This window comes from Somniosus microcephalus, chromosome 2, assembly GCF_052327205.1.
Source record: "Somniosus microcephalus isolate GS21.2 chromosome 2, FLI_Smic_1.0, whole genome shotgun sequence".
NCBI lineage: Eukaryota > Metazoa > Chordata > Chondrichthyes > Squaliformes > Somniosidae > Somniosus > Somniosus microcephalus.
The window spans coordinates 42,281,877-42,309,535 of record NC_140988.1 but is presented as its reverse complement, the minus strand read 5'-3'; the positions used below and the strand labels follow the sequence as shown (position 1 = coordinate 42,309,535).

The following is a 27,659-nucleotide window of genomic DNA, read 5'->3' as shown; positions in this document are numbered from 1 at the left end:
AGTCTTGTATCGGGCATGTGACCCGACCATCTGAGCTGATCGAGCGTGGTCAAAGCTTTGATGCTGGGGATGTTGGCCTGAGCAAGAACACTGATGTTGGTGCGCCTATCCTGCCAATGGATCTTGCGGAGGCAGCGTTGGTGGTACCTCTCCAGTGCTTTGAGGTGCCTGCTGTACATGCTCCATGTCTCTGAGGCATACAGGAGGGCGGGTATCACTGCTGCTCTGTAGACCATGAGCTTAGTGCCGGGTTTGAGGTCCTGGTCTTCAAACACTCTCTTCCTCAGGCGACTGAAGGCTGCACTGGCACACTGAAGGCGGTGTTGGACGTCGTCATTGACGTCTGCCCTTGTTGACAGTAGGCTCCCAAGGTATGGAAAGTGGTCCACGTTGTCCAAGGCCTTGTCATGGATTTTGATAATTGGGGGGGGCAGTACTGTGTGGCAGGGGCAGGTTGGTAGAGGACCTTTGTCTTCCGGATGTTTAGTGTAAGGCCCATGCTCTCGTACGCTTTGGTAAAGGTGTTGACGATGGTTTGGAGTTGACAGTGTCGAAGGCCTTTGTGAGATCAAAGAAGGCCATGTACAGCGGTTGGTGCTGTTCCCTGCATTTCTCTTGTAATTGATGTGCGGTGAAGATCATGTCCATTGTGCCCCTTAGTGGGCGGAATCCGCATTGCGACTCTGGGAGGAGCTCTTCGGCTACTGGTAGAAGGCAACTGAGGAGGATTCTTGCGATGACTTTCCCTGTGGCAGACAGCAGGGAAACTCCTCTGTAATTATCGTAATCGGACTTGTCACCTTTCTTGAAGATGGTAACAATTACGGCGTATCTGAGATCCCCTGGCATGCTCTCCTCCTTCCAGATAAGAGAAATGAGTTCATGAATTCGCGCCAGTAGTGCTTCTCCGCCATGTTTAGTGCCTTGGCGTGGATTCCATCTGCTCCTGAGGCCTTGTTGTTCTTCAGTTGTCGGATGGCCTTTTCAACCTCATGCTGGGCTGGGGTTGTGCTGAGATGGTGGCAGGTAGCATGCTGCGGGATGGAGTTGAGGACACTCGCGTCGAAGACAGAGTCGCGTTTAAGGAGATCTTCGAAGTGCTCCTTCCAGCGGGCACTGACTGCATCTCTGTCCTTGATGAGTACCTCTCCATTCTTGGCCCGCAGTGGGGTAGGGCCTTGAGTGCTTGGGCCGTAGATGGTCTTGACTGCGCTAAAGAATCCACGCACGTCGTGGTTGTCGGCTAGCTGCTGGATCTCCTGCGCTTTCTCCAACCACCATCTGTTCTTTAGGTCGCAAGTTTTTTGTTGGACCTTGGCCTTCAGGCGTCTGTAGAGCTGCTTTTTTGCTCTCGAGTTCTGTTGCTGTTTCCAGATCAGGAATGCCTTGCGCATGCAGGTTATTAGCTCCTGGATCTCCTGGTCATTCTCGTCGAACCAGTCTCGGTGTTTCCTGGTCGAGTGACCGAGCGTCTCTTCACAGGTGCTGATTATGGAGGCCTTGAGTGCAGACCAGGCGCTGTGGGCACTCTGTGTCTCTGCATCACTGGGAGTCGTCAGGTTGTTTGTGAGGCGCAGGCTGAATAGGGCTTTATTTCCATTCATGCTTATGGGGTTTCTGTACTTATGGAATCCTGATAAGTATGAATGGGGATTCCCTTCTTTCATTCGTTGGGCCGGCCCACATGATGCCAGGGTGCTTGTGAACCGCGTGCGCCCCTGGGATATGTGGGCCCCTACCCGCAGGTACCTGGAGAGGCCCAGGATCGCGAGTCTCCATACCTCCCGGACCATCAGCTACGCGGGCATTTTATTTGCAGATCGGAGGCATTTCCCTGCAGGAAGCCTCCGACCGCAAATTTAGGGTCAACGTTATTAATCCCTTGCTTGATTGGCACCCCATCCACCACCTTAAACATTCACTCCCTGCACCACCGGCGTACCGTGGCTGCAGTGTGTACCATCTACAAGATGCACTGCAGCAACTCGCCAAGGCTTCTTAGGCAGCACCTGCCAAACCCGCGACCTCTACCGCCTAGAAGGACAAGGGCAGCAGGCGCATGGGAACACCACCACCTCCAAGTTCCCCTCCAAGTCACACACCATCCTGACTTAGAAGTACATCGCCGATCCTTCATCACCGCTGGGTCAAAATCCTGGAACTCCCTACCTAACAGCACTGTGGAAGTACCATCACCACACGGACTGCAGCAGTTCAAGAAGGCAGCTCACCACCACCTTCTCAAGGGTAACTAGGGATGGGCAATAAATGCTGGCATTGCCCGCGACGCCCACATCCCATAAACGAATTTAAAAAAATCAATTTTACCATTCATGTTGAAGAGTGTGAGCAGCTGGTTTCCAGCTATTGTGAGGGGTTTTATTTGCTTTTGACACCTGGCTTGCACAACAAATAGATTGGCTCCAGGAACAAAGCCTGCAAGATGCCATGTGACTGCAAGATCAACATACATTTAACAGTCCAAAGATGCAAGGTGCTAGAAAACTTTATATCATTCTGATTACAAGCTGCTCCGTTAGTCAGCACACGATACCTCCTCTTGAAACTAACAGCTATCTCCAGACAATATTTGTGCATTGGTCCCTTCCACCCCACCACCCCCGCCCGCCGCCCCGCACCTCTGTGCAAAGCCAAAATAATTTATTTCAGAAAGTAGCTCAGAGGGTTTAATTTTCAATTTGCAAAATATCAGCCTATTTAAAATTTCATATGAAAAAGCTACATTTTGTGACTTGAAGCTAGAAAGAGCTCTGCTCCCATCACATAAACTTTTATTAATATTTATTAATTCTTTGATATTCTCAAATGACAAAGTCCAACAAAATTATAGCGACTGAAGGCCAAAGCATTTGTCTTGTTTTACACACTTTGTATAAAAATAATAAATTGCAGGACAACAGTGTATTACAGTTTAACTCTTCTATTAAGCATTAGGTCTGTGATCTTACTCATAGCAGTACCATTGGGGAAAGCCTGGCATTAGGACCCCTAGCCTGGGTCTTCAAAACAATAGTAGTCCTTACAGATGCCTGCAGGCCAATGACAACTCAGCATGTGATCACATGTGAATATAATAGGTATTCCTTACAGATGCTTGCGGGCCAATGATAATTCAATATGCAAATGTTACAGCGTTCTCCCTCCAATGACACAACCTGTACATTACTGGATAGACACGAAATAAACTGAAAGCATCCTATATAGATGCTAACATTACAGCCTAGAAATTGGACAAGGCCCGAAAAGGGGCACGGGGCTGGCGATTAATCCACGCCCGTTCCTTTCGATGCAGGCAGCACACAAACTTAGTGTTGCCTGATAATATAAATGATAGTAGCGTACAGCCCAGCACTAAATGTGCTGTTGAGTGGCTGTACGCTTCAGCAGGGGGCCCAAGATCGTGCAAGGCTGGCACCACTTAAAGCTAGCCTGCACTACTTTAGGCCAGCCTGCACCTCTTAAAGGGGAGGTGCATTCTGGCTGGAGCAGGTGCTGGAAGTGACTGGAGAAGACATTCTGAGCAGGAAGAATACTAACTAATGGCACAACAGGGCAGAGAACGTGCTCCAAGGTTCTCAGACGCAGCACTGGAGGCCTTAGTGCAGGAGGTGGACAGGAGGAGAGAGGTCCTGTATCCACAAGGGGCCCAGGAGGCCCTCCAGACAAACTGTGAGAAGGCAATGGGAGCAGATAGCCGTCGAGGTCAATGCCAACAGTGTAGCCCCAGGGACTTGGATGCAGTGCCTCAAGAAGTTTAATGACCTGGCACGAGTGGTCAAGGTCAGTGAATTCATCTTCAAATGCTGTATCAATCCAACTGAACCACTAGGATCAGACACTGCTCAACTCACCAACCCCACTTCACTCACCTACCAACAATCTCTATCAATCATGACTCATACCTCACATTCATAGCTTCACCTCACCCTCACACAGCTTGCCGGCTATTCAAACATGACAGGCACATCACCCAAACACATTGCACAGCACTCACTGACACACTTCCCTCTCTCTTGCAGGAAAAGGTGGCGCATAACCAGCGCCAGCAGACCTTAACCGGCAGGGGACAGGCACGCCTGTATAACCTAACCCTCATGGAGGAGATGGTGCTGGAGATTATTGGAGCGGCCATCATTGAGCCCGTAGCCAGCGGCGGGGCTGAAACAAGCCAAGATGGCAGTATCCTCATACCTTATCCTCCTTCTCGCATCCCACTTCCCCCTCATCCCACAATCTCTTCTGATTTACAAGCTGCAGATGGTGTAAGCATGCACCTCTTGCTTCCCCTCTCCCCTCACTGCAAACCTACCCTTGTGCCTTTCTCCTTTCAGATAGCCAAGAACTGCAACCTGGCCAGGCAGTGGTGGAGGAGCAGGAACTGCAAGAGGAAGAAGGCAGTGACGCTGAAGACACAGCACCGTCACTTGATTTCACACTCACAGCCATCAGCTCAAATACTGACAGTTTGCATACTTTAGAGGATAGCTGAGGCGCGGGATCTGCAGGTGGTGAGACACCGGGCACGAGTGGCTTGCAGCCAGGGCAGGGGGCAAGGGTAGCGCAGGTGCCAGCTCCTTGAGGGCGAGGTCACACATGGGTTCTGCTGCAGAGGACTCAGATGAGGACTTCAATGGGGTGGCCTACAGAAGTAGTTGGATGGGTATGCAAATGAAATGCTTGGTGCATTGGGAAGCCTGCCAGAAAGCCTGCGTGCAATGTCAAGGAGCATGGAGGAGTCCATCACCGACCTTGCACAGGGCTTTGCACAGAGCTTGGAGCCCATCCTTTCCAGCATGGAAGGGGTGGCCAATTCCGTTCGCACACTTGGTCCCAACCATGATGCAGCGTCTGATGGCCGATGTCTCAGCTTCCACTGGAGCACAAGCAGAAGCCACCCAACGTCTGGGTGCTGCAGTGGGAGCTCAGACTTCCGTCACGCAAGCTCAGACTGCTGCCATCGTGGCTGAGGTTACCAGTGTTGAAAGGGTTTTGCTGGGTGTCATAGCAGTCTAGCAATCTGTCTGTTCTGATGAAAGGTCACCAACCTGAAATGTTCAACTCTGTTTCTCTCTCCATAGTTGCTGCGTGACCCATTGAGTATTTCCCGCATTTTCTGTTTTTATTTTATATTATATAAGCCTGAACACTTCCCAGTCTGCATCACTCAGCTACTCATTGAGTCATCAAGGAAACTGGTTATTTTTTGGTTGACCAACTCCATCGATCCCCAATTTACCAGATGAACCATTGTGGATGCTGATTTTAAAATTCTTGTCCTTGTTTTCAAATTCCTCCATGACCTCGCCCCTCCCTATCTCTGCAACCTCCTCCAGTCCTACAGCCCTCCGAGATGTCTGTGGTCTTGCAATTCTGGCCTCTTGCGCATCCCCGATTTTCAGCGCTCCAGCATGGCAGCTGTGCCTTCAGCTGTCTCAGCCCTGGAATTCCCTCCCTAAACCTCTCCGTCTCTCTACCTCTCTCTCCTCCTTTAAGATGCTCCTTAAAACCTACTTCTTTGACCAAGCTTTTGGCCACCTGCCCTAATATCTCCTGATGTGGCTCGGTGTCAAATTTTGTTTGATAATCGCTCCTGAGCAGCACCTTAGGATGTTTTCCTACGTTAAAGATGCTATATAAATACAAGTTGTTGTTATTGCTCTATTTTCATCAAACATTTAAGCAGTATTTCTCTGATTTTGTTCATTCCTACAAGGCAATGTATGAGATAATGCTCTATAGGGCTGATATTAAAAACATGCGCTGCTGGCGGGGAGCCTCATGTTTTGTAAAATTAGTCCCGTAATAAATTCCGACTGGATGTTGTTGAAAATGGGAATGAGGCCTGTGTAATAACAGAGCAGTTTATAGAAAAGACAGACCCAGTTCAAGGATTTATTTTGCTCGTGGTACAGCATTAAATTGTGACTCCTTAAATGCCACCATACTGATTCTCAAATCAACCTTCTAGGCATATCCCAAGACACCAAAGAAGATAAGCTACGGCAGCTTCAAAGAAAAAGAGGCAGTAGTGTATAATGAAACCATCAAACAATAAACAAAACACTTGTAGAAGATAGAGTTCAATCTGTGCACTGTATTCAAAGTTACGCAAAGCCCTAACAAAGTCAACACCTTACACAACCAGCCAGAAGGCTGTGGCATTGATCCAAAACTACATACAAGAGCCACTCAAGTAATTTTCACTCTAATGCTGGCATTTTGCATAACTTCAGCTACAGCTACTAAACCCATTGAAACTCTCAACCAAAGTTGAATTATTCTCACTGCTGCAACCAACTCACACGCCTGTTTTAAATCACTGCTGACACAAGATCCTGATTCAAATTTTCTTTGATGAAGTAATGGAGAGGGTTGATGAGGGTAGTGCGGTTGATGTTGTGTATATGGACTTCCAAAAGGCGTTTGATAAAGTACCACATAACAGACTTGTTAGCAAAATTGAAGCCCATGGGATTAAAGGGGCAGTGGCAGCGTGGATATGAAATTGGCTATGAAAGCAGAGAGTAGTGATGAACGGTTGTTTTTTCAGACTGGAGGGAAGTGTACAGTGGTGTCTCCCAGGAGTCACCATTAGGACCACCACTGATCTTTCTGATATATGTTAATGACTTGAACTTGGGTATACAGGGCATAATTTCAACATTTGCAGATGACACAAAACTTAGAGATGAAGTAAACTGTGAGAAGGACAGTAACCGACTTCAGGAGGACATAGGCAGACAGGTGAAATGGGCAGACACATGGCGGATGAAATTTAATTCAGAGAATTGTGAAGTGGTGCAGGAACAGAGAGACCTGGAAGTTTACCTACCTAAATCTTTCAAGGTGGCTGGACAAGTTGATAGGCTGTTAAAAAAGCATACGGGATCCTTGGCTTTATAAATAGAGTTTTGGGGGGAGAAATTTGCGTTCGCCAGCAAAGTTTTCAGTGTCACCGGCAACTGGGGTTAACGGCCACTGAAAATGGCCACAACGCCAACAGAGCAAAATTGGTCTGGGGGGCATGGAGATTGGTGGCTCAGCACTTAACTGCCGCGCAACACAGTCCTGGTGGTGTTGCTGGACGCATCTGAGATGAAGTTCCTGTCCAGGAATGGCGTTCGAACCTCGCACAGCCTCTGGAATCGAGGCTATAGAGCTCACAAGGAATTGTGGGTAATGAAGAGGTCTGAGAATTAAAGGGGCCATGCACACTGAAGCAATTCAAATTAAAATGAAGTGAAACAATGCAGTTTTCAGCCCTTTCTGTCTTTTAAAAATATTTAACATTAAAAAGAAGTCCCAAATGTGAATATTCAGCTCTTAAAGCTGAATTACCTTCCTAACCTCAACAAATGGGAAAACTGCCTCAGCACTAACACAAATGGCTCAGCAAGCCAGGGAAGGGGCACCCATTGTCTCACATGCAGCACTCCAGCTTAGTGCAGGGGGTCAACACTGCAAGACAGGCCCTCTACCCACAAGGACCAGGAAGCCCACCAGAAAGAAGGATGTGGGACAACATCACCAAGGCTGTCACTGTAAGCAGTGGCGTCCCCACCATCTGGCTCCAGTGCCCAAAAAAGCTTCATGACCTCAGACCACTGGTCAAGGTCAGTGAATGCATCTTCAAAAGCCGTCTTCTACCAACTGCACCACTAGCCTCACACACTGCTCAATGCACAACCCCCAATCACTCACCCAGCAACAAGCTGCACCAATCATGAGGCATATCTCTCATTCCTAGTCTCACCTCACCCCCTTGGAGGAGACGGTGCAGGCCCTTCTTGTCAGGGGCATGGCTGAGCTCTTGGCCAGTGGCGGGGCTGAAAGGATACAAGATGCTGGTATCCTTATACGTCATCCTCCTTCTGGCATGCACCTCTTGCTTTCCCGCACCCGCCCCCCCCGCCCCTCACCACAACTCCACCCTTGTGCCTTCCTCATTTCACACACCCAAAAAATGCAGCCTGCTCAGCCAGTGGGTGACCAAGAAGAGGGAGAGGAGAGTAAAGAAGAACAAGAACAGAAGATTGATTTTACATTCCAAGCCATCAACTCCTCAAGGTCGACCTGCAAGGACATTTGCAGTGTCCCCCACTGAAAGTCAGCAGCCTTCCACCAGCCATGCTGCAGCCACTGGGGTAGCATGACAGTAGGATCAGCAAAGGCACACACAAGACAGTCACTAAGATAATGAATACGGGTGATGAGTTGATTTTTTGATGTCATATTTGATGGATAGACGTATATAGGTGGATTTGAAAGTTTGCTGTGTGATGGCTTTTATTTTAGCATCGTGGCCAAGAGGATGTTGTGATGGTCAGTAGCAGGGGGAAGGTAAGGTGTGGGACTAATGTTGAAAGGGGAATTGGGGTTGTGGTCACTGGGACCAGAGGCGGATGATTCCATCCCGGATATCCCGGCCAGAAAGGGACTCTCTGGGATGCATCCTTTCATCTGATTCCTTCTCTTCTGCTTCCTCCTCTTCACTTTCTCTTCTGCGGCTTCCTCCTCTGTGGCTTCCTCCTTTTCTGGTTCCTCCTGTTCCATGTCTTCCTCTTCCCTCTGCGAGCAGATGCTGTAAATGTGAAAAGACAGCATAAAATGCTGGAAATACTTAGCTGGTCAGGTTGCACCTTGACCTGAGACGTGAACTCTGTTTTTCTCTACACGGATGTTGTGCGACCTGCTGAGTATTCGCAGCATATTCTGTCTTGTCAAAGGCCTTCATTTACCATCCGAGCCCTTGCAAGCATCCAGCAGCACTCCCTACACACTTAAAAAACTTTTCACATCTATTGCAGCTAGCCACCACTTCAATAAAATCAAAAAAGTCCAAAGCCTTACATTCAAATGTACCTAATGATGTGTGTGTCCCTTTAAGAGGTGAAGACATCGCCACTGTTAGCCTGCTTGCACGGCAGGTTAACCTGGCATGCTTAGGACCCAGCACGGAATTAGGTGCTAGGGTCGAAGTTCGCGCTGGTGATGTTAAGTCGTCATTGCACGCCGATTGACGTCACCACACCGCCACTTTTTCTTTCAGGGCGCTGCCAGTTACCAGCAGCGCAAAGGGAGACACGAATATGGCGGCCGCTGTGGGACCAGCCACCAGCTGGTGAAAGAGCAGCGGCCACCATTTTATCGCCATTTCATGGTGCTACAGAGTGGCAGTAAGTAGATAAATTTCTAGCCCATAGAGTACAAAAGCAAGGAACTTATGTTAATCCTTTAGGCCGGAACTGGAGTATTGTGTCCAACTCTGGGCACCGTACTTTTGGAAGAATGTTAAGGCCTTGGCAAGGGTGCGGAAGAGATTTACTAGAATGGTACCAGGGATGAGGGGCTACAGCTATGTGGAGAGACTAAAAAAGCTGGGGTTGTTTTCCTTAGAGCAGAGAAGGTTAAATGGAGATTTAATAGAGGTGTTCAAAATTATGAGCAATTTTGATAGAGTAAATAGTGAGAAACTGTTCCACTGACAGGAGGGTCAGAAACCAGAGGGCACAGATTTAAAGTAATTGGCAGAAGAAACAGGGGAGCTGAGGAGAAATTGTTTTACGTAGCGAATAGTTATGATCTGGAATGCACTGCTTGAAACAGTGGTGGAAGCAGATTCAATAGTAACTTTCAAAAGAGAATTGGATAAATAGTTAAAGGAGAAAAAATTGCAGGGCTATAGGGAAAGAGCAGGGGAGTGGAAGTGGGACTAATTGGATAGCTCCTTCAAAGAGCCAGCATTGGCACAATGAATCGAATGGCCTTCTTCTGTGCTGTATGATTCCACGATTGGGACGTCATGGGATTAAGTCTTGCATCTCACCACCCTGCCCCTTATGCATGCAAAAGTTCAAATGCAAGGTTAACTATCACTTACCGAACCAGGATTGCTGGAACCAGAATTTTTGGATCATTTATTAGGTTACAGGAGATTTGTGGCTTGCCGTAATAACTAATACCACTACAGTACAGTACAGCACTTTGACCTTTAATGTGTGGCTAGCCAGAACATTCATCATGCTGACCTAACTGTATTGTCATTCCTATTTATTCAGCAGGATGAGGATTAATGTACCACACTGGCGGACTAGGACAGTTTCCTTTTACCCTTGAGATCTGGGATCTAATCTAGTCCAGATTGATGGGATAAAAGTCTCCTCTTTCTGATAGCTGTAGGGTTCCTGTTTGAAATGAGCTCAACCAGCCTCAACCCTATAGCACAAAACTGCCCAGATAGGTGAAAGAACAGCTGCTGTGGGTCATGAATGCCGTTGCAAAAGGGAACACTTTTTAGAGACAGGGATAAAGGTAAATTGTTAGGGCAGTGTAGAAGGAACTTTACTCTGCAGGAATAATTCTGCAATCAAGCACTTTCAGCGCAGCGCCACACTTGCAGGGAGCATGGGACGGGGAAGTTGGGCCACAATACTTTCCTGCTGGGAGCACCACGTCCTGGGATTAAGTCTTGCATCTCACCACGTTGTACCTTACCCAGGAATGATTGATACTGCTACTGCATGACAAAAGTATAAAATATGTTAACAGTAGTCATCAAAAATTAAAATGAAAAAACAGATAACAACCGTTAAATATATTTTTCCCTTCTTACTATACAGGTGGAAGAAAATTATGTAAATCGTCTGGCAGAAAATTTACAGAATATGTAAGTATGACCTGTTGATAGTGGAATACAACATATTGGAGCCCGAGCTCATGGTACCGTTTCATTAATGAGATGCAAATTTACTGTCCTTACTGAGCTCTAATCCCATCATAACACAATAAGGAAGCGCTGAGCAGAGGCCAGGAGGAGAGGAAGATCCCCAGAGCCCTCGCTCACCTCCTGACAGCTAGTTTACAGTAGTGCTGGCAGAGGCCTTGATAGCAGGTCACTCATCCACCTTCCTCATTACGGTTAGTGCATGATCCTGGGAGCCAAGGGAGAAGAGTAGGGAGAAAGTGTAGAGAGTTCACCAATTTAAAAAATGACAACTTTACACAAGTGGCAAACCAATTTTAACAATGAGCTGGTTTTGCAGATGTGTGCTCCTAGTAAGAAGCCTAGTGCAAAGGCCATGAGTATCTGGAAATCATGCACAGTGTGCCTGCGATTTCCCAATATATGTAGCTGGCTGGTAACACATTCGTAAGATCGGCCCTTAGTGTGCAAATCAAAAATCATAGTCGTGTTTACACTGTCAGGTTAGTTTCAGATTTTGCACTCAGTCAGGAGCCTTGCCCACTGGGAGCACATATTGGAAATAAGCTTAATGTGCTCACATCAAATTCCTTTCTCTGCTATCTTAGTGAAAGAGTTAACTCCAAACTGAAAATGAATGCGTTAACACCAGCACTGACATAGGGCAGAGAGGAATTTCATTTGACTGCATTTTAAGCATTTGTAATTTCTACTATTACGCTTCCTGATTAGCATAAACCATCTTATATGATTCAGTTTATTTTTAGTTCAATTCCTAAGTTAATTTGTCATGGATTCTGCTAAATACTTTGGCCGCGATTTTATGGATCGATGCGGCTTGGGAGCGGGTCAGCTGGTTTCCGGGTTCCAGTCCCGCCCCCAACTTCATCCGCCCCACGGACGTGATTTTACATCCATTGGCCTTGTTAAGCCTGCCCTGCAGGCTTGCCAGCCAATTAAGAGGAAGCCGGTCAGATGACGTAATTTGATGACGTCATCTGCCGGTTTTCTTAAAGGGGCCACGCACAATTTTTCTTTGACAGCTCATTTCTCAGTGTTTGACAGCATTGAGGTGCTGCAAACACTGACAATGATTGTTCACAGGTGAGTTCTTGCACCCAGACACTCCAGTGACTCCCTCCTTAGGCTAGAACAGATAGCAGCTGCAGGTGAGGTTACAGAAGCGATCTGTCACTGGTGAGGGAGGTTCTCCCAATGAGGTGGGACTACACATACAATTCAAAACTCTTTACCTACAAAAAAGCCTAAATGCATTAAAAATGAATTTCCCAACATTTACTTACCTCTAAAACTCACCAGTGCACCATTGGATCCTTCACACCACTTCTGCAGCTGTCATCAATGCAGAAACATTACAGCAGACTCACAACATGCCACACTTACCTGGCGTGGTGTCCGAACGTTGGGAAGCCCGATGTAGAATTGTCAGAATTGCAAAAGAGCCTGTTAATTGTCTGTTAACAACCTTTAACAAGCAGTTAAGTGGCTATACTCCTCTTCCCGACGCTAGGTTTCGGGTCCATGCGCAAATCAGGGACCCGACACTTGGGAAGATTGATTGGAGGCGGGTTGACAGCGAGTTTCCTGCCCGCTGTCAATCTTTGCGATTTTGACAGATGTCCCGCCTCCAAACCTGCCCTCTGAGCGCCGGCAAAATTCCGGCCTTTATGTTAGTTACCACAATATGTTTTGAAGCATTTACTGTAATAAGGATATTGTAAAGTACACTACATTTTGTGTGGCATTAATGGGTTGAAATTGCACTGTGGGATACTAGTAATAAACATGTTAATGGGTTTTGTGAGAAATTCCTTTGTGACGATGTTAACCTATTTAAATAAACTGGTTAATGGTTGTATTAAACTAGCTGGCCTAGAAATTCGGTGGGCTGCGCCACCAGTTAGTGCCTAAAGAGGGCACTCGGTGGCTTTAGCGCCACTGGCCACACCTCCCGCGATATTTAGCTGAGGCGCTAATGGCGGCGTTAGCCTGTTGCACTGCGCCACCACCGATGACATCATCTGTGTGCGCAGCGCCCCACTACTGCACCGATCTCGATATTCGGTAGCGCCCGCCTCTGTAGCGCCGTTCGCAAATCACGCCCAGTTCACGGGGCCTACCTGTGGCGGCAGTGGCGCAAATTAAGGTGGAGGTGCGGGGCAGCCATTTTTTTCGGTGGCCGCCTGCCAGCACCTCTGTCCCCGGCCTCCTGATCTCCCCCCGTGGCAGTGCCAGCTGTTTTCCGAGAGCCCGGCACTTCTCCTCGGTGCCGGGCTCTTTTGCCGGCACTCGCGATCTCTGATCGCGCTAGTGCAAGCTCCTCCCCCTTAAGAATGGGAGGAAGGCCTGCAGTACCGCAGCACGCCGTGCCGCAGTGTGTGGCCCCGTGTCCCTCTTGGGGCGTTCAAGCTGAATTTCCGGCGGTCGCAACTGCTCCGATTGCTGCGCTAATTCCGGTGCCCAGGCGAGCTTGGCGCCCCGTTTGCGGCTCCACCGAATTTCTCCCCCGCTGTCTGTTAATGCGTTGCCCACTAATATCACACAGTGCAATTTCAACCCCTAAGAGTCTGAAAATAAATTGGTTTTATAAGTTGCTTGTGTAGGAGAAGAAAATCAATAATGTCTTCTGTAAGTTTGTTCTGAAAATTGGTAATTCTGGATTATTGATATGCGACCCACAGGTACTCCAATGAAATACAATCAGGACTCCTTGAGATCATCTCCCCTTCTGCTCATTTTTATCCTGACCTCTCAAACCTGAGGGAAACCTTTGGAGACTCCCAGGACAGAGTAAAGTAAGTATCCCAATGAATATTGAAGCTGCTTAACAATATAATTTCTAACAAAAGGAATTCTACAGACGTTATGATATAACTGAACCGGGCATTAGGAGGGATTTCATTCCATCAGGAATCCTCCATTACACTTTTCACTTTGCTCACCATCACAGTTTAATACAGAATAGATTGTGGGTGGCAGAGTTTTGGGCAAGGTGGAGTTTGTGCAGGGTGGACTTTAAGAGTCTGGCGAGTGTAATGATATCAGCAAATAGTGATGGTATTTGCCTGTTTGATTATGATGCCTTACCAGCATAGTTGCCTAATTGATTACTTATGCCTGACCAGCAGAGGGCATGTGACAGAGACAAGCAGTTTGGTTTTGGTTTCGTTTTAGAGGGATCTCTAGCATGGTGTCTCCTGCAATGCTGTTAAAAAGAGTTGAACAGACTTTAGATTAAAAGACATTCTCTTTCATAAATGTCTCGTCATTGAACCCACAAAGAAATCAATACATGGTGTCAGAAGTGATTGAAAGAGATGAAGAGGAAAAATCTGAAGTTAAATCAGCTCTCCACATATTAGCAAGCCAAAAGAGAACATCGTTACTTACCATTGGAGAATAGCTAACGAAGTGAAAAATGGTAGGATTACACCCACCGGCGAAGCTTCAGTTGACAGGTAATGTGGCTGAAAATTGGAGAAGGTTCAAACAACGTTTGGAGTTGTATTTATCAGCAATCGGAGCTGACGAGAAAAGTGATAAAATGAAAGCGTCAGTGTTTTTACATGTCGTGGGTGATGAAGCGCTGGAGGTGTATAATAACTTCACATTCGCTGCTGATGGAGACAAAATGAAGCTAGATAAAATAATGGAACAGTTTGAGGCCTACTGCATACCTAAACGTAATGTGACGTTTGAGAGGCACAGATTTTTCACATGTATACAGAAAACGGGAGAGACTATTGATCAGTATGTGACTGAACTGAGAAACCGAAGCAAAACATGTGAATTTGGGGGACTGACAGACTCGCTGATAAAAGACAGACTGGTGTGTGGTATTCCAGATAATGGTCTAAGGGAAAGACTGCTAAGAGAGCAAGATCTAGACCTGGGAAAAGCCATAGCACTGTGTAGGGCTACAGAGACTGTGAAGTCGCAGGCAAAAGAGCTGTTCAGTGACAATAGCTGCAACGTGGATGCAGTGAGAATGAACGGACACAAACCGTTTAACAAAAAGAGCGCCAATGTGAAAAAAGAGGCATGGCCAGCGAACAAAAATGAAAGGGGCAATCGAAAGTCATGTAGTCGATGCGGTACACAGCATCCACCAAAAAAGTGTCCAGCATATGGTAAAACATGCAATAGTTGCAACAAAAACAACCATTATGCCCGTTGCTGCAAGAACCAAGTGCAACAAAGCAAGGTCCATACAGTAGATGAAAGCAAGATAGAGGAGTTCTATGTAGATGTTGTGTCTGAAAACAAAAAAGAAAAAAGAGACTGGATGTTGACACTAAAAGTGAATGACATACACATTCCATTTAAATTGGATACCGGAGCACAAGTTAACGTGATATCAGAGACTGATTTTAAGAAAATTAGACCCAGACCAAAGATACATGGAATAAAAGTGAAAGTGACAGGATACTCAGGTACTAATATACCAGTGAAAGGAAGTAAAATAGTTATCCCAAAGAGTCTGAGAAAAGAGATGCTAAAAAGGATCCATGGAGGACATCTGGGAATCGAAAAGTGTAAGAAAAGAGCACGACAGGTGACGTACTGGCCACGAATCAACCAAGATGTGACAAATGAGGTGTCAAACTGCACAATATGCCTGAAATATCAAGCAAGCAATCCGGTAGAACCACTAAAGCCACACCCAGCACCAGACAGACCTTACCAGAAGGTAGGCGCTGACCTATTCGTATGTCAAGGGAAGGACTATCTTGTAGTCACAGACTATTACTCCCTGTATCCAAAGGTTTGTAGACTGTACACCACCACTGCAGATGCTGTGATAAGATGTATGAAAGCCATATTCTCCAGACATGGCGTGGCAAGCGAGGTCTTCACAGACAACGGACCCCAGTTTTACAATGCAAGTTTCCGACACTTTGCCAAAGAGTGGGACTTTGTCCACACAACGTCAAGTCCTCACTTTCCACAGTCCAATGGACTAGTGGAAAAATCGGTCCAGACAGTGAAAAGACTGATGTACACGGCAAAAGACAGTGGAACTGACTTCTACCAGAGCATGCTTGTATACCGCACAACGCCGCTCGAGTGTGGTAAGTCACCAGCCCAACTCCTTATGGGACGTCGGCTAAGGTCAAACCTACCCATCCCAGAGAACCTCCTGAAAACAAAAGAGGGGGAGAAAGTGGGGAAGTTCAAAGAGCAACAGAAAGAAAAGCAAAAGTACTACTATGACAGAGGAACACAAAACCTACCTGAACTCCACACTGGTGACCAAGTAAGGTTCAAAGACAAAACAAACATATGGACTCAGAAGGGAACTGTCCTGAGTGAAGTTCAACCAAGATCATACACCATTCAGGCGGATGAGGGTGCTGTTCTGAGAAGAAATCGTCGAGATCTTCTCATGGGACCAGCCACAGCAAGTCAAAAGACTGATACTGTTGAACAACCTGATCACACAGCAGGTCAAAAGACTGATACTGTTGAACAACCTGATCACACAGCTGAGAAACCATCATCTGAGGCAACAACTCAGATTCAAGGGCAATCAATCAGAAAATCCTCAAGACACGTGAAGCCTCCTGAGAGACTCATTAAGCAAATTTAAGGACTATTGTTATAGAAGGAAGTAATGTTATCTTATTCTTTCTTCAAGTTCTAGTGTATTTACATATTTCATGTGAACACACAAAGCAAGGTTAAAAAACCTTGATCATGATAATGATAATGTAAGTTCATTAAGTGTTACAGTTAAAATGCAGATTAATACAAAGAAAATATGTTGTTAGTTAAAAGTAAAATACTTTTGTTTTAAGAAAGGGAGATGTAATGATATCAGCAAATAGTGATGGTATTTGCCTGTTTGATTATGATGCCTTACCAGCATAGTTGCCTGATTGATTACTTATGCCTGACCAGCAGAGGGCATGTGACAGAGACAAGCAGTTTGGTTTTGGTTTCGTTTTAGAGGGATCTCTAGCATGGTGTCTCCTGTAATGCTGTTAAAAAGAGTTGAACAGACTTTAGATTAAAAGACATTCTCTTTCATAAATGTCTCGTCATTGAACCCACAAAGAAATCAATACAGCGAGGACACTATTGAAGAACTCAAGCCTGGAGGTGACAAAGCATGGATGATTGTTTCTGCGGTAGTGGGCATGGGGTTAGCACAGAACCATGCAATATTTCAAAGGTAATGGATTTGAAGCTGCAAATGGAACACCAAGGTTGTGCACTGTTCTGTTCTTCCTTATTCATTTAATGTCTGGATACAAATAAAATTCTTCCTTAAGTCATTCAGCTTCCACATAGTGTAAGATAGACCATCCTCCAAGCAAGGAAAAAAGCTGCTGCATTGAGCGTTCTTGACCAGTCATGTTATCTTTCCTTGTTCCGCTGTATAAGTAGCTCCACTATAGGTTGCTCCCTCCATTCTTTTTGTCCTGTAATCCTCAATGGATTTAGCTCTTCTCTCACACCGCACAAAAAATTTGAAGCTGCCATTTGCTATGTTGTTGTTGTATCCTCTCCTATGATTAGTAACACAGCTGGCATTAGAATTTGAGGGGCCCCAAGCAAGATTAGTCATGGGGATTCCCCCTACCCAAACTGACCACTTCCAAACCACCACTTATGTCTTTTGTTCCACCCAGCACACACCACCATACAACCAAATACCTGAAGTTCTTTACATAAGGAAATGCAAAACTGAAAAAAGTGTCATTTGCTCCCATCGAAATTTAAAACATGAAAATGAGATCATGTTGAGTCACCTAAGGGCTGTGGGTAAGTGAAGGAAGCTGCCTGTCACCACTTTAACAAACCTTCTTGTCTGTTTTATCAAATGGATCTATCACTCCCACTTTTAGCAGGAGGCTCGGCCCTCCCATGAATCACTCCCACTTTTAGCAGGAGGCTCAGCCCTCCCATGAATCACTCCCACTTTTAGCAGGAGGCTCAGTCCTCCAATGAATCACTCCCACTTTTAGCAGGAGGCTCGGCCCTCCCATGAATCACTCCCACAGGTTTTGTAAGTGCTAAAGTTGGCTCAGGTTACAGAATTTGTGGATGAGGGGCATGCAATTCCTTGGGGGGTTCCATAATTCCAGTGAGAGATTGGTGGATCCCCCAGGGAAATGGTGGAGACCCAATTACTCTAGTCTCTGCCGTTTCCAGAAGTTTCCTTAGTGCCTCGTAAGTTGCATAAACTTCCCTCCAGCTCTTAGAAGGCAACTTATAAGCTGGGGGTGGGGCCAGGGGCAGAGACCCCATGATATACCTATCAATTCATTCCATGAAAAGCGACGAGTTAAGATAGTAACTATAGGTTTTTATTGGCTAAATAACAGTGGGTGATCGGTTCCAGCAAGGAAGAATACTAGCCAAGCAATCACCTTTATACCTGGGCAAGCAGGCGGAGCCATGGGCGGAGTCAGCTGAGGTATGCCTAGGTATAACAGCGTGCGAGGCAAGAGGTAACCTTGTGTAGTGATAACAACAGTGTAAACAATAACAGTGGTTTACCACACCCCATAAGTCAGGAGTTACTACTTCTGGACCAGAAAGGGGACCTGGGGTAGTAGTGGCGGCCGGTATGCCCAGTGAGGTGAGTCATATAACAGTGCATGTGGGCCCAATTGCTGCGCTCCAGAACAGGCAAGCAGGCCCCGAAGAAATTTCTAGAAAAAAAATCGTCAATCAGCTTCCTTGCTTGGGGGCTCAGTCCCAGGGTAACGAGAAGGAGGGTCTGGCCAGCCCCCCCTTTCAACAGGCGGTGCAAAGCTAGAATTTCCATGGGCATGGGGTGGCACCAGAAATGTTTCTAATGTGGCCTTGCACCAAACTGCCCCATGATAATGAGTTTTCCTCCCACTGACCCCGCAAAATCCAGCAGGGTCATCGCATGAGGGAACCATCAGATGCAATCCCACGGGATTGCAACACAAGCAAATTTGGGACTAAGAAGTTTCGTCAACATTTTGCTTGAGTTGAATTTTTAGTTCTCCTTCCATTTAATCTTTTTATCTTCTTTTACCAACGGCGTTTTGAGTTGCAGCTTGCTAAAGGACTATCTCAAATTGAACCAACTTCATTCAACTTAGCAAAAAGCTGGGTGAGACGGAGATCCATAGAAATGAGATCGTGGCTACCAAAGTGTTGGAATTTGATTAATTCTGGAGCAAAGAACTCTGGCACAAAGATAATCATCCACCTCCAGGTCACTTAGTGAATCAAGCAAGAATAGGACGTACTGACAAGACCATTCCATTAAACAGACACCAGTTGAGTCACAATCAGAGAAAGGCTGTCGGTCCTATGGTCCCATACAAATTTATGCAGCATTGGTCACAGGTCGATGCTGCTTTTGGATTTGACCACTGGTGCAACATTGCACCAGCAGAGTGACCAGAGCATCCAGATGATTACCAGTGTCACAGATGTCGACATGGGCAAAGACACACCTTAGCTTTGGATCAAGTGTCACTCCAGATTGATTCAGAAACCAATGCCCAACTGGAAGTAGCACGGTCTGTGGTGCTGGCCCTCTAACATCAACACTTCTTGAAAGAAGAACGCAAGGTATCAACCGAGGAGACTTCCTTTCTCAACGGGACTCTCTCAAGGAAACTTTATGGCTACGTCTTCAGCCATAGAGAGTTTATGGATAGCATAGTTACGTTGGCTGCGGCCCCTGCAGACTGCTGATGGTACCCATCACAGAACGTAACTGTAGGGCATCAACCCTGTCACTTGTTGCAGCAGATTACCAGGACAGTTCAATGTTACTCCTGACAAGGAGACCCAGTAAACTCTGGTGCTGCTGGAACACCTGGGATTTATGATCAATCGAGGGAAATCTGAGCTAGGCCTCACTCATGACATCTTCCTCACATGTGTGCAGTTGTAGAAGAAGGAGGCCTTTATCTCCATTCCACTGGACAGATTTGCCAGCAAACAGGAAGAATGCTCCACAATCCAGGTGGGATTCTGAATACAGGCACAACATGTCCTATGAATCTGGACCCCAATGACAACTGCCACCTACCACCTATATGATGCTGCATGAAAAGCTGTCCATCCAGTCTCTTCACAGGAGGTCACACACACAGCTCTTAACAGCAAACAAGTCTCGGGTGTGCAGTTTGCAGTTCAGAACCTTGAGGTATCTCCTCATGCCAAAATATCTAAACATCACTAAAAGCAGCAACTTGCAGTGAAGGCAACAAACTGGCATTAATATAGCCTTTTCTTCTCTTTCTTATACTCTTTTTCTTTTCCTTATCTTTCTCTTTGTTTGTTTTTCGCTTTCCCTGTCTTCTTCCTTTATCTCTCCTTCTGCCTTCCCAGTCAGGCTGTGTGTGAGATTGGTCAGTGTTTTCTCTTGCAAGAACTGACTACCTCTTCACGTTAGTTTGCTTTAAGAGATCACACAAATCATAGGTTTCCTTAAAGGAGAAGTTATCCTCGTGGTGTGGTACTAAACCATACTGACCATGAAGATCCCAGATTTGATCCCTGGCCCCCGTTGATTTAACCAGGGCAGGAGCACTACAATTGTCCTCAGTAACCCTCAGGCTGGGTAGAGAGATCACTATCCAGTGATCCCTCCTAGAAAGTGTATGGAGAGAAATGAGTGAGGACAGAATTGGACTCTGCTGCAACGCTCTTCCTGGTCAAATCACTATCAAGACTCAAACACGACGTTGACTACTTTGGTGAGATACCTGATAGCTGCAAATTCCTGTGGAACTATACATCACCAGAATGCCCTTGTGAGAGGAAAATAGAGACTGATTCCACAAACAAAGCAGCTATTAGACGCCTATGGCATGTTGGATGCTTTTGTTTATGTTACAAATTCTGATTAGCTGGGACAGGTTAAGATATGAGCTGACGTAGATTGCGTCAAATCTCACAGTCTGTCCAAGCATATCTTATGCGCTCACACAAACATGAGACCTGTGTCATCAGGGCCAGTTGATGTCCAGAGAGGAAGAAGTCTGTGGCTAATGATTGTTTGGAGACATCAGTGGCAAAGTTAATTAAAACTCCACTATTAATAACTATTTAAATCAACCCCAGAAATAAGGCAGCTGTAAGGAGGCTGTGGTTCAGCTAGTTCCCAAATAGATTATAAACTGTATTTACTGCAAATAAATAAAATGATATACAGGCACTTACAACAACAAAAAGTCCCCAACAAATTTCATATAAAATCCAATTTAACAGTTCATCGCAGATCTCAGAAATTTGGGAGCTAGTTCTGCAGCAGACACTCCGATGCAAGTCATTCTGATTATTTTCTGTCTATTCTGCAACACGTGTTCTCCCTAACCATTACTATGCTTTGGAAAGAATTTTTATTACACTAGCTATTAAGTTAAACTCATCCATTGTCAATTGAAAAATGGGAACTTTTTAAATATAAAAACACACATTAGTTAATACAAGTTCTTAATGTAGTGCTGAAGTATTTAAAGGGCATAAATAATTCTGAATGCAGCACCCAACATCAGAGGGTGCTGACAATATCCCTTGGTCAGTGCTTGGAGTGCTTAGGATCTATCCCAAAAACCCCCAGGCATACATCAATGTACTGGCACTCGATTGGTTAATAAAATAGCATTTGGGAGCAGCTTTCCGCAAAAGTAGGGGCCAAATTTCCCTTTCAATTTACTCGGATAAATCAGCAAAGATTTGGGCAGCTGAGAGAGGAGAATCAGCAGAGAGCCGTTCTACCGGCTCACTATCACCTGCCACCATCTCCAGGATTTCTGACTGGAAACGATAGTGATATTTCCATATGTCCGGCCAAATGTGGGCAGCCATATTAAAATGACAGGAGTACATCATATGACATATTTACCATCATTTGCACCATAGCAAAACCGGGCGCTAGAACTGCCATGCCTTCTACAACGTGGCTACAAAGTGAGAAGGTGGGGGTTTAAATCTGAGTCCACAAGGGAGTGAAATTCCTCTGCCCCGCAATTTTCACATTTTTATTGCCAATTAGAGACTCCTCTTCAGTTGCTCTGGAGACAGCCAGCCTGGTAATGCTGCATGGACCTCCAGGACCTGCTGCAGTGATATCCTCCTTCCTCTTTCCTCTTGAGCCGAGCTTCCAACTGAGGCTGGAATCCCGCTGGGAGGCCACCGAAATGATTTAAAGGAGCCTGACACTGGGAATCAGCCAGGGTCAGTGAGAAAGGAATGGGAGGGGAGGGAAGTATTGCACCTTGAAAGTTATTCCCGAGCCAGCTCTGGAATGGATAGTGGGACACAGGAAGTTTGGGGGAAAACGTTTGTTCAGTATTTAAACATCAATCTAGACTGACACTGCAGTGCAGGACTGAGGGAGTCGGAGGTGCCATCTTTCGGATGAGATGTTAAACAGAGGGCCCATCTGCTCTCTCAGATGGACGTAAAAGATCCCATGGCACTATTTCAATGAAGATCAGGGGACATCTCCTCGGTGTCCTGGCCAATATTTATCCCTCAACCCGCATCATTAAAAACAGAATATCCTTGTCATTATCATATTGCTGCTTGTGGGACCTTGCTGTGCGCAAATTGGCTGCCGCGTTTCCTACAGTGCAACAGTGACTGCACTTCAAAAGTATTTCATTGGCTGTAAAGCGCTTTGGAACATCCTGAGGTCATGAAAGGCGCTATATAAATGCAAGTCTTTCTTCATGATTTGGTATTATCTTAATATTACGGCAGCAAATCTACACCAAACATCTAGGCGACACAATGAATATATTAGATTTTACAGCATTTCAATGTGTGAGCTGAAATGTTTTTTAAAAAGGGCCAGGACAGTCAATACTTGATTCCTTGGAGCTGCTAGCTGTTTAACAGTTCTATTGTCGTGTTAGGCTGGTGTCCTGGTGTTGGGTCAAAGCTCATTGGAAAGTACCTTTGAGTGAAATGTGTCAGCACTGTGCGTTTTATGTTGTCAGTGGATCTACAAGGTCTCCTTTTGCTTTACCATTTTCTGTTGGATACCAAAATAAACACCTACCAATTCAGACCTGGTTGGCAGTGGTTACTGCCTGCTTTCAATTTTCTGATGCAGTGACAAGGGCCGCCTCTAAACTAGGTATCGTGAATAGGAGCATAATCTAGACCCATCTTGGTAGAAACTATTCAAGAATTCTCAGCTGAAACATTTGGAAGTTTTGCCCTCAGCTGCATGGATTTGAGATAGTTCTGTTCTGTTTTAAATTCTATCTCGTCACTAATTTACAGCTGGGTAGATGTCATTGCCAGTAGTGTTTGCTGGTGGCATACCACATTTCAGGCACAAATAACGACTGAATTTAAATATATCGATCTGTGTCCATTGCCACCAATATTGGGAAGTAGCAGTTTCCTGTCAGCAGTAAACCCGCCAGAAAATTCTTCCCCCACCTCTTGCACCCCCAAGTATTTGGTCAGAGTGCAGGAAGCTTTATTGTGCATCTGGCCCATGTTCTACCTGAGCTGGAATTGCTCGATACTGACATGGGTACCTGGAAATTCCACAGGGATTCTCCCGGGGCAGAACCCCTGGAGAAATGGCAGAAATGGATCAAAACGGCTGTTTCTCCAGGATTTCTGCTGATCCTCTGCCGAAGTTAGGACAGAAGATCGGGAGGATCCCCCCTGGAAACTTTCCCCCAGGATGACTAGGGCATTCCAGTCCTGCCATGGATAGCCCATCCTTTCAAGAGTACACGGTTCAACAAGATTAAATTGAATAAAGCGTTTGTTTTAAAGTTGGATGCAATTTCAGACTCTTATCAATTGATGCGCAAAGTAAAGAGAGAGTGCTGGTCAAACAGCTGAGCCGATTGCCTATTGACCTGTGAAGAAATGACCTCTGAGGAGTTTGCCCTGACGTGCAAGACTTCTTTTTAGTCTTTTGGAAAATTGCTTTCTAAAATGTGACTTAAATTATTTCTGAAATGGTCCCCATCTATTAAAAAGAAATGATTAATAATTAAAAATGACTCAGTTCTTATTGTAGTGGGCTCTGCACACGGGTGAATGGATTATGAATCTGTCTCCCAGGCTGGAGAATTCTATAAATTACATGTTAATGAAAGCTCCTGTTTTGAGCTCTGCTACTTTAGTAATGATGAGCCTGTAATTACAGCCACTGCACAATGTCTTACTTCATTATTTATCCTCTGCAAAGGTTGCAGAATTCAACAGGAATGCAGGGCTGTTGTTAAACTGATAGTCTGAATGTCGAGAAAAGTTGATTTATCCTCTCTTATTCCATGTGAAAGTTTCAAAAGTCACCCTTGACTAGTTGTTTATGCACTGTAATACATATCTATTTCAAAAGGTTTGCGTCTGTCGTGACTGCAGTGTTCACAGTATCCACCAGTTTTCTTCTTCTTCATTAGTTAGGTCTCTGGGGCCAATAATGCAATGGCAGGCATGGAGGCCTGAGGCCTACAAGTGCCCGATGGACTCAGCACAGCCCATTGTAGTGGGCCAGCATGAAGGGCACTGAGAGCCTCTGCACAAAAAATTGGAGAGCCTCCCAATAATAAGACTAAGCACCAGACCAATAGGTGCTGAAGAAGAGGTCCCAATAAAAGAGAAATATCTACACAACCCCATTTTACCTCCTCTCCTGCACTTTAGCTACAAAAAGCCTAAGCACTCCACCACCACTGTTGCTCCTCTCCCTCTGCCATGAAAAGTGCTGGTGTCCATTGGCCATAAGCAGCCCTTCAGTGTATACTGACAGCCATATTCTGGCTCCCCTCCCCCACCAGCACTATACATTGGAACTGCAAGAAAATGACTTAAATCTGTTGACCTCATGTTATCATGCGAGATTAGCTCATTTGTGTGCAGATGCAGAGAGCACCCAGGGAGCAGCACTCTCCTTTCTAATTGGTTATCTTCTTCTCTCATTACTCACTGTTCATACTGTATAAAACGTCTGCCAAATGTTAATTTACTCCCTGATAGCTTTCCACCAAAAGAATTTGCATTCAAGCAAAGTAAGTTTGCTTCAGGATACGATCACCAGGACAGTAGAGAGTTCCACAAACCCGTACTCACAGTGGGGACCGCAGTCAAAGGGAGAGCGGGTCAGAGAATTGGAGTTAGGGTTTTGTAGCCCCGTCCCCAGACTGCCCTCCCTTTGAGCGTGGCTTCTCAGCTGGGAGAGTGGGATATATCCATACATACTCTGCCCTCTTCGAAGTAAAAATGAGGTAAAGATTCCTCTACTGCAGGCTTACCCCACTTTATTTTTTTATACTGTTCTTACAAAGGGGGCCACTAAAGGCAGGTCAAAAGCTCTTTCTGGGGAGAGAGTTGGGCAGGGCTGTGATCCCGACACCATCCTCCCAGTTGGCCATTCTGTCGCTGCAACCTGAGGTCTCTTCAGCCAGCAGGCACCCCAGATGTGGCCCCAGTGGCACTTTTGCCATTCCTATTCCTATTCAAATAAAGGCCCCCCCCCCCCCCTGACTTCACAACCCTTGTTGACACCAACGGTGGAGGTCCTAGCATTCTATTACATAGCCGGGATATGGCTCCCTCTACCTGCTGTGGATATTTGACCCTGTGCTGCTTATATCGATTATTTGATCTTGGAGGAATCCAGCTTTATTCTGGCGCACATACGATGTTTTAAAATAATTTTCAAATTCCTTTTTCTTTTTCTTTCCTTTCCCATTTGCTGGGGACGCTCTGTACAGATAAATGATCTTAAAACCACTTCATCACCCCTATACTCTTCGGAGTTTAGAAGAATGGGAGGTGTTCTCATTGAAATATATAAGATTCTGAGGGGGGATTGACAGGGTAGGTGCTGAGAGGTTGTTTCTCCTGGCTGGAGAGTCTTGAACTAGGGGGCATAGTCTCAGGATAAGTGGTCGGCGATTTAGGACTGAGATGAGGAGAAATTTCTTCACTCAGAGGGTTGTGAATCTTTGGGATACTCGATTCCAAAGGGCTGCGGATGCTGAGTCTTTGAGTATATTCAAGGCTGAGATGGATAGATTTTTGGACTCTTGGGGAATCAAGGGATATGGGGATCGGGCAGGAAAGTGGAGTTGAGGTCAAAGATCAGCCATGATCTTATTGAATGGCGGAGCAGGCTCGAGGGGCTGTATGGCCTACTCCTGCTCCTAATTTTTATGTTCTTAGCTTAGTGGTTTACTTTGAGGGTGTGACAAAGGAGCTTGATAGGGGTAAAGCTGTGGATGTGGTGTACTTTGAATTTCACAGTAAGGCATTTGATACAGTTCCTCTGGAAAGTCTGGTACTGAGTATAAAGAAAATGGGAGTCAGTTGAAATATTTTAAATGGATACATAATTGGTTGACCAATAGAACCCAGAGGTTAGCAGTACAGCGATTGTCATCAGTTTGGGAGAATGTTACCAGTGGGGTTTCACAGGGGTCTGTTTTGGGACCTCATTTGCTTAATGTTTTCATAAATGACCTGCAGCAAGCACAATGGTTAAATTTGCAAATCATGCAAAGCTAATGAAGGTGGTAGACTCCAAAGCTGACAGGATAAGCTACAGGAGGATGTGAATGTACTTGGGAATTGGGCAGACAGTGGCAGATCAAATTCAATGTAGAGAAATGCAAAGTGCTTCACATAGGGACAAAAAAATATAGGGGATGGATCATTACTTAAATGGAAAGAAAATAATGTGCATGGAAAATTGAAGAGATCTGAAGGCTCTGATTGACAATCAATTGAAGCTATCGCAACAATGATCAGCAGCAGTGAGTAAAGCAAATCAGATGTTGGGATGTATTTAAAGGTCAATATTGAGCCGAAATAGTGCGATAATCCTGACACTTTATAAATCATTGGTGTGACTACGCTAAGAATACTGTGCACAGTTGTAGTCGCCAAAGTACAAAAAGGATATTGCAGCTATTCAAAGGATACAGAACAGAGGGGATAGAGGGATTAGATTATGAGGAGCAATTATGTAAATTGGACATGTTGTCGCTGGAAAGGAGAAGGTTGAGAGGTGATATGATTGCTGTTTTTAGGATTCTAAAGGGACTTGATAATGTAGGCTATTTCACCTTGTCATTTTTGTGGTGGCTGAAAATCCACCAGGTAAATGGTAGAATCGTCCTGTCAGCGGCCTCTACTGCTGATCCTGCTAAAGTTAGTGGAGTCAGGAAGACGAGCCCTCATGGGGGCAGGTGCCCGTGGCATGAGGGACACATCTTAGTTGCCTGCCTTTGTGGAAAGGTCTTGAATTCCAGTAGGGGATGCCAGGAAGTACCCCATCAGCCCTCTTTGTAAAGGCCTGAGCTTCTAGGTGGGCTTCAGAAGGCTGTTACGCCTAGTCTCACTCTGCATACCGGTCCACCAATATTCGGCCAGACCGGGGATGTGGGAACTCCTAGGCTGGCACTCCCCAACTCTGGCCAAATTCTCTCCTATGCCCTTGGCCTTGTGCAAGGTGGATAGTGGCTCTGCCCCTTACAAGGCTCTATGGAAACCCCTGAGGCATGTCCGGCCTAACTTAATTCACGCCCTTTCCACCACGTTACTGCCAGAGTTCTGGCAGAAATGTACTGGAGGGGCCAGTGATTTTTGGCACTGTGGTACCGTGTTAAATTATTGTCTGGAAAAAGTGGTCAAACTAAATTGATTTAGTTTTGGAACTCTTCTCAAACAAAGATTGAAACACAGAGCTAAATCTTTCAGGATCTCCATGTGCATTCACAACATAATATTCTAAAGCAGCATGATTTTGACTGTGCTTGAGAAGTAACAAGTTGCATAAGTACATATACAACAACAGAAAATGCTGGAAACACTCAGCAGGCCAGGCAGCATCCATGGAGAGAGAAACAGGGTTAACGTTTCAGGTCTGGCGAAGGGTCCCAGACCTGAAACGTTAACTCTGTTTCTCTCTCCACCGATGCTGCCTGCCCTG

General features: G+C 45.7%; 1 protein-coding gene across 2 annotated transcripts in view; it reads left to right on the top strand.

Moving 5' to 3' along the window:
- The window catches only part of LOC147122673 (alpha-1,3-mannosyl-glycoprotein 4-beta-N-acetylglucosaminyltransferase B-like), a 351,636-nt gene that overhangs the window by 223,671 nt on the left and 100,306 nt on the right, over positions 1-27,659 (top strand). For both annotated transcript variants that reach the window (XR_015081357.1, XM_086008872.1), the window contains exons 5-6: positions 10,641-10,687; positions 13,426-13,539. Coding sequence is in view for 1 of the 2 variants with exons in the window: in XM_086008872.1 (XP_085864998.1) it covers positions 10,641-10,687; positions 13,426-13,539 (161 nt within the window). In the remaining variant the exon portion in view is untranslated. The remainder of the gene's footprint in view (positions 1-10,640; positions 10,688-13,425; positions 13,540-27,659) is intronic.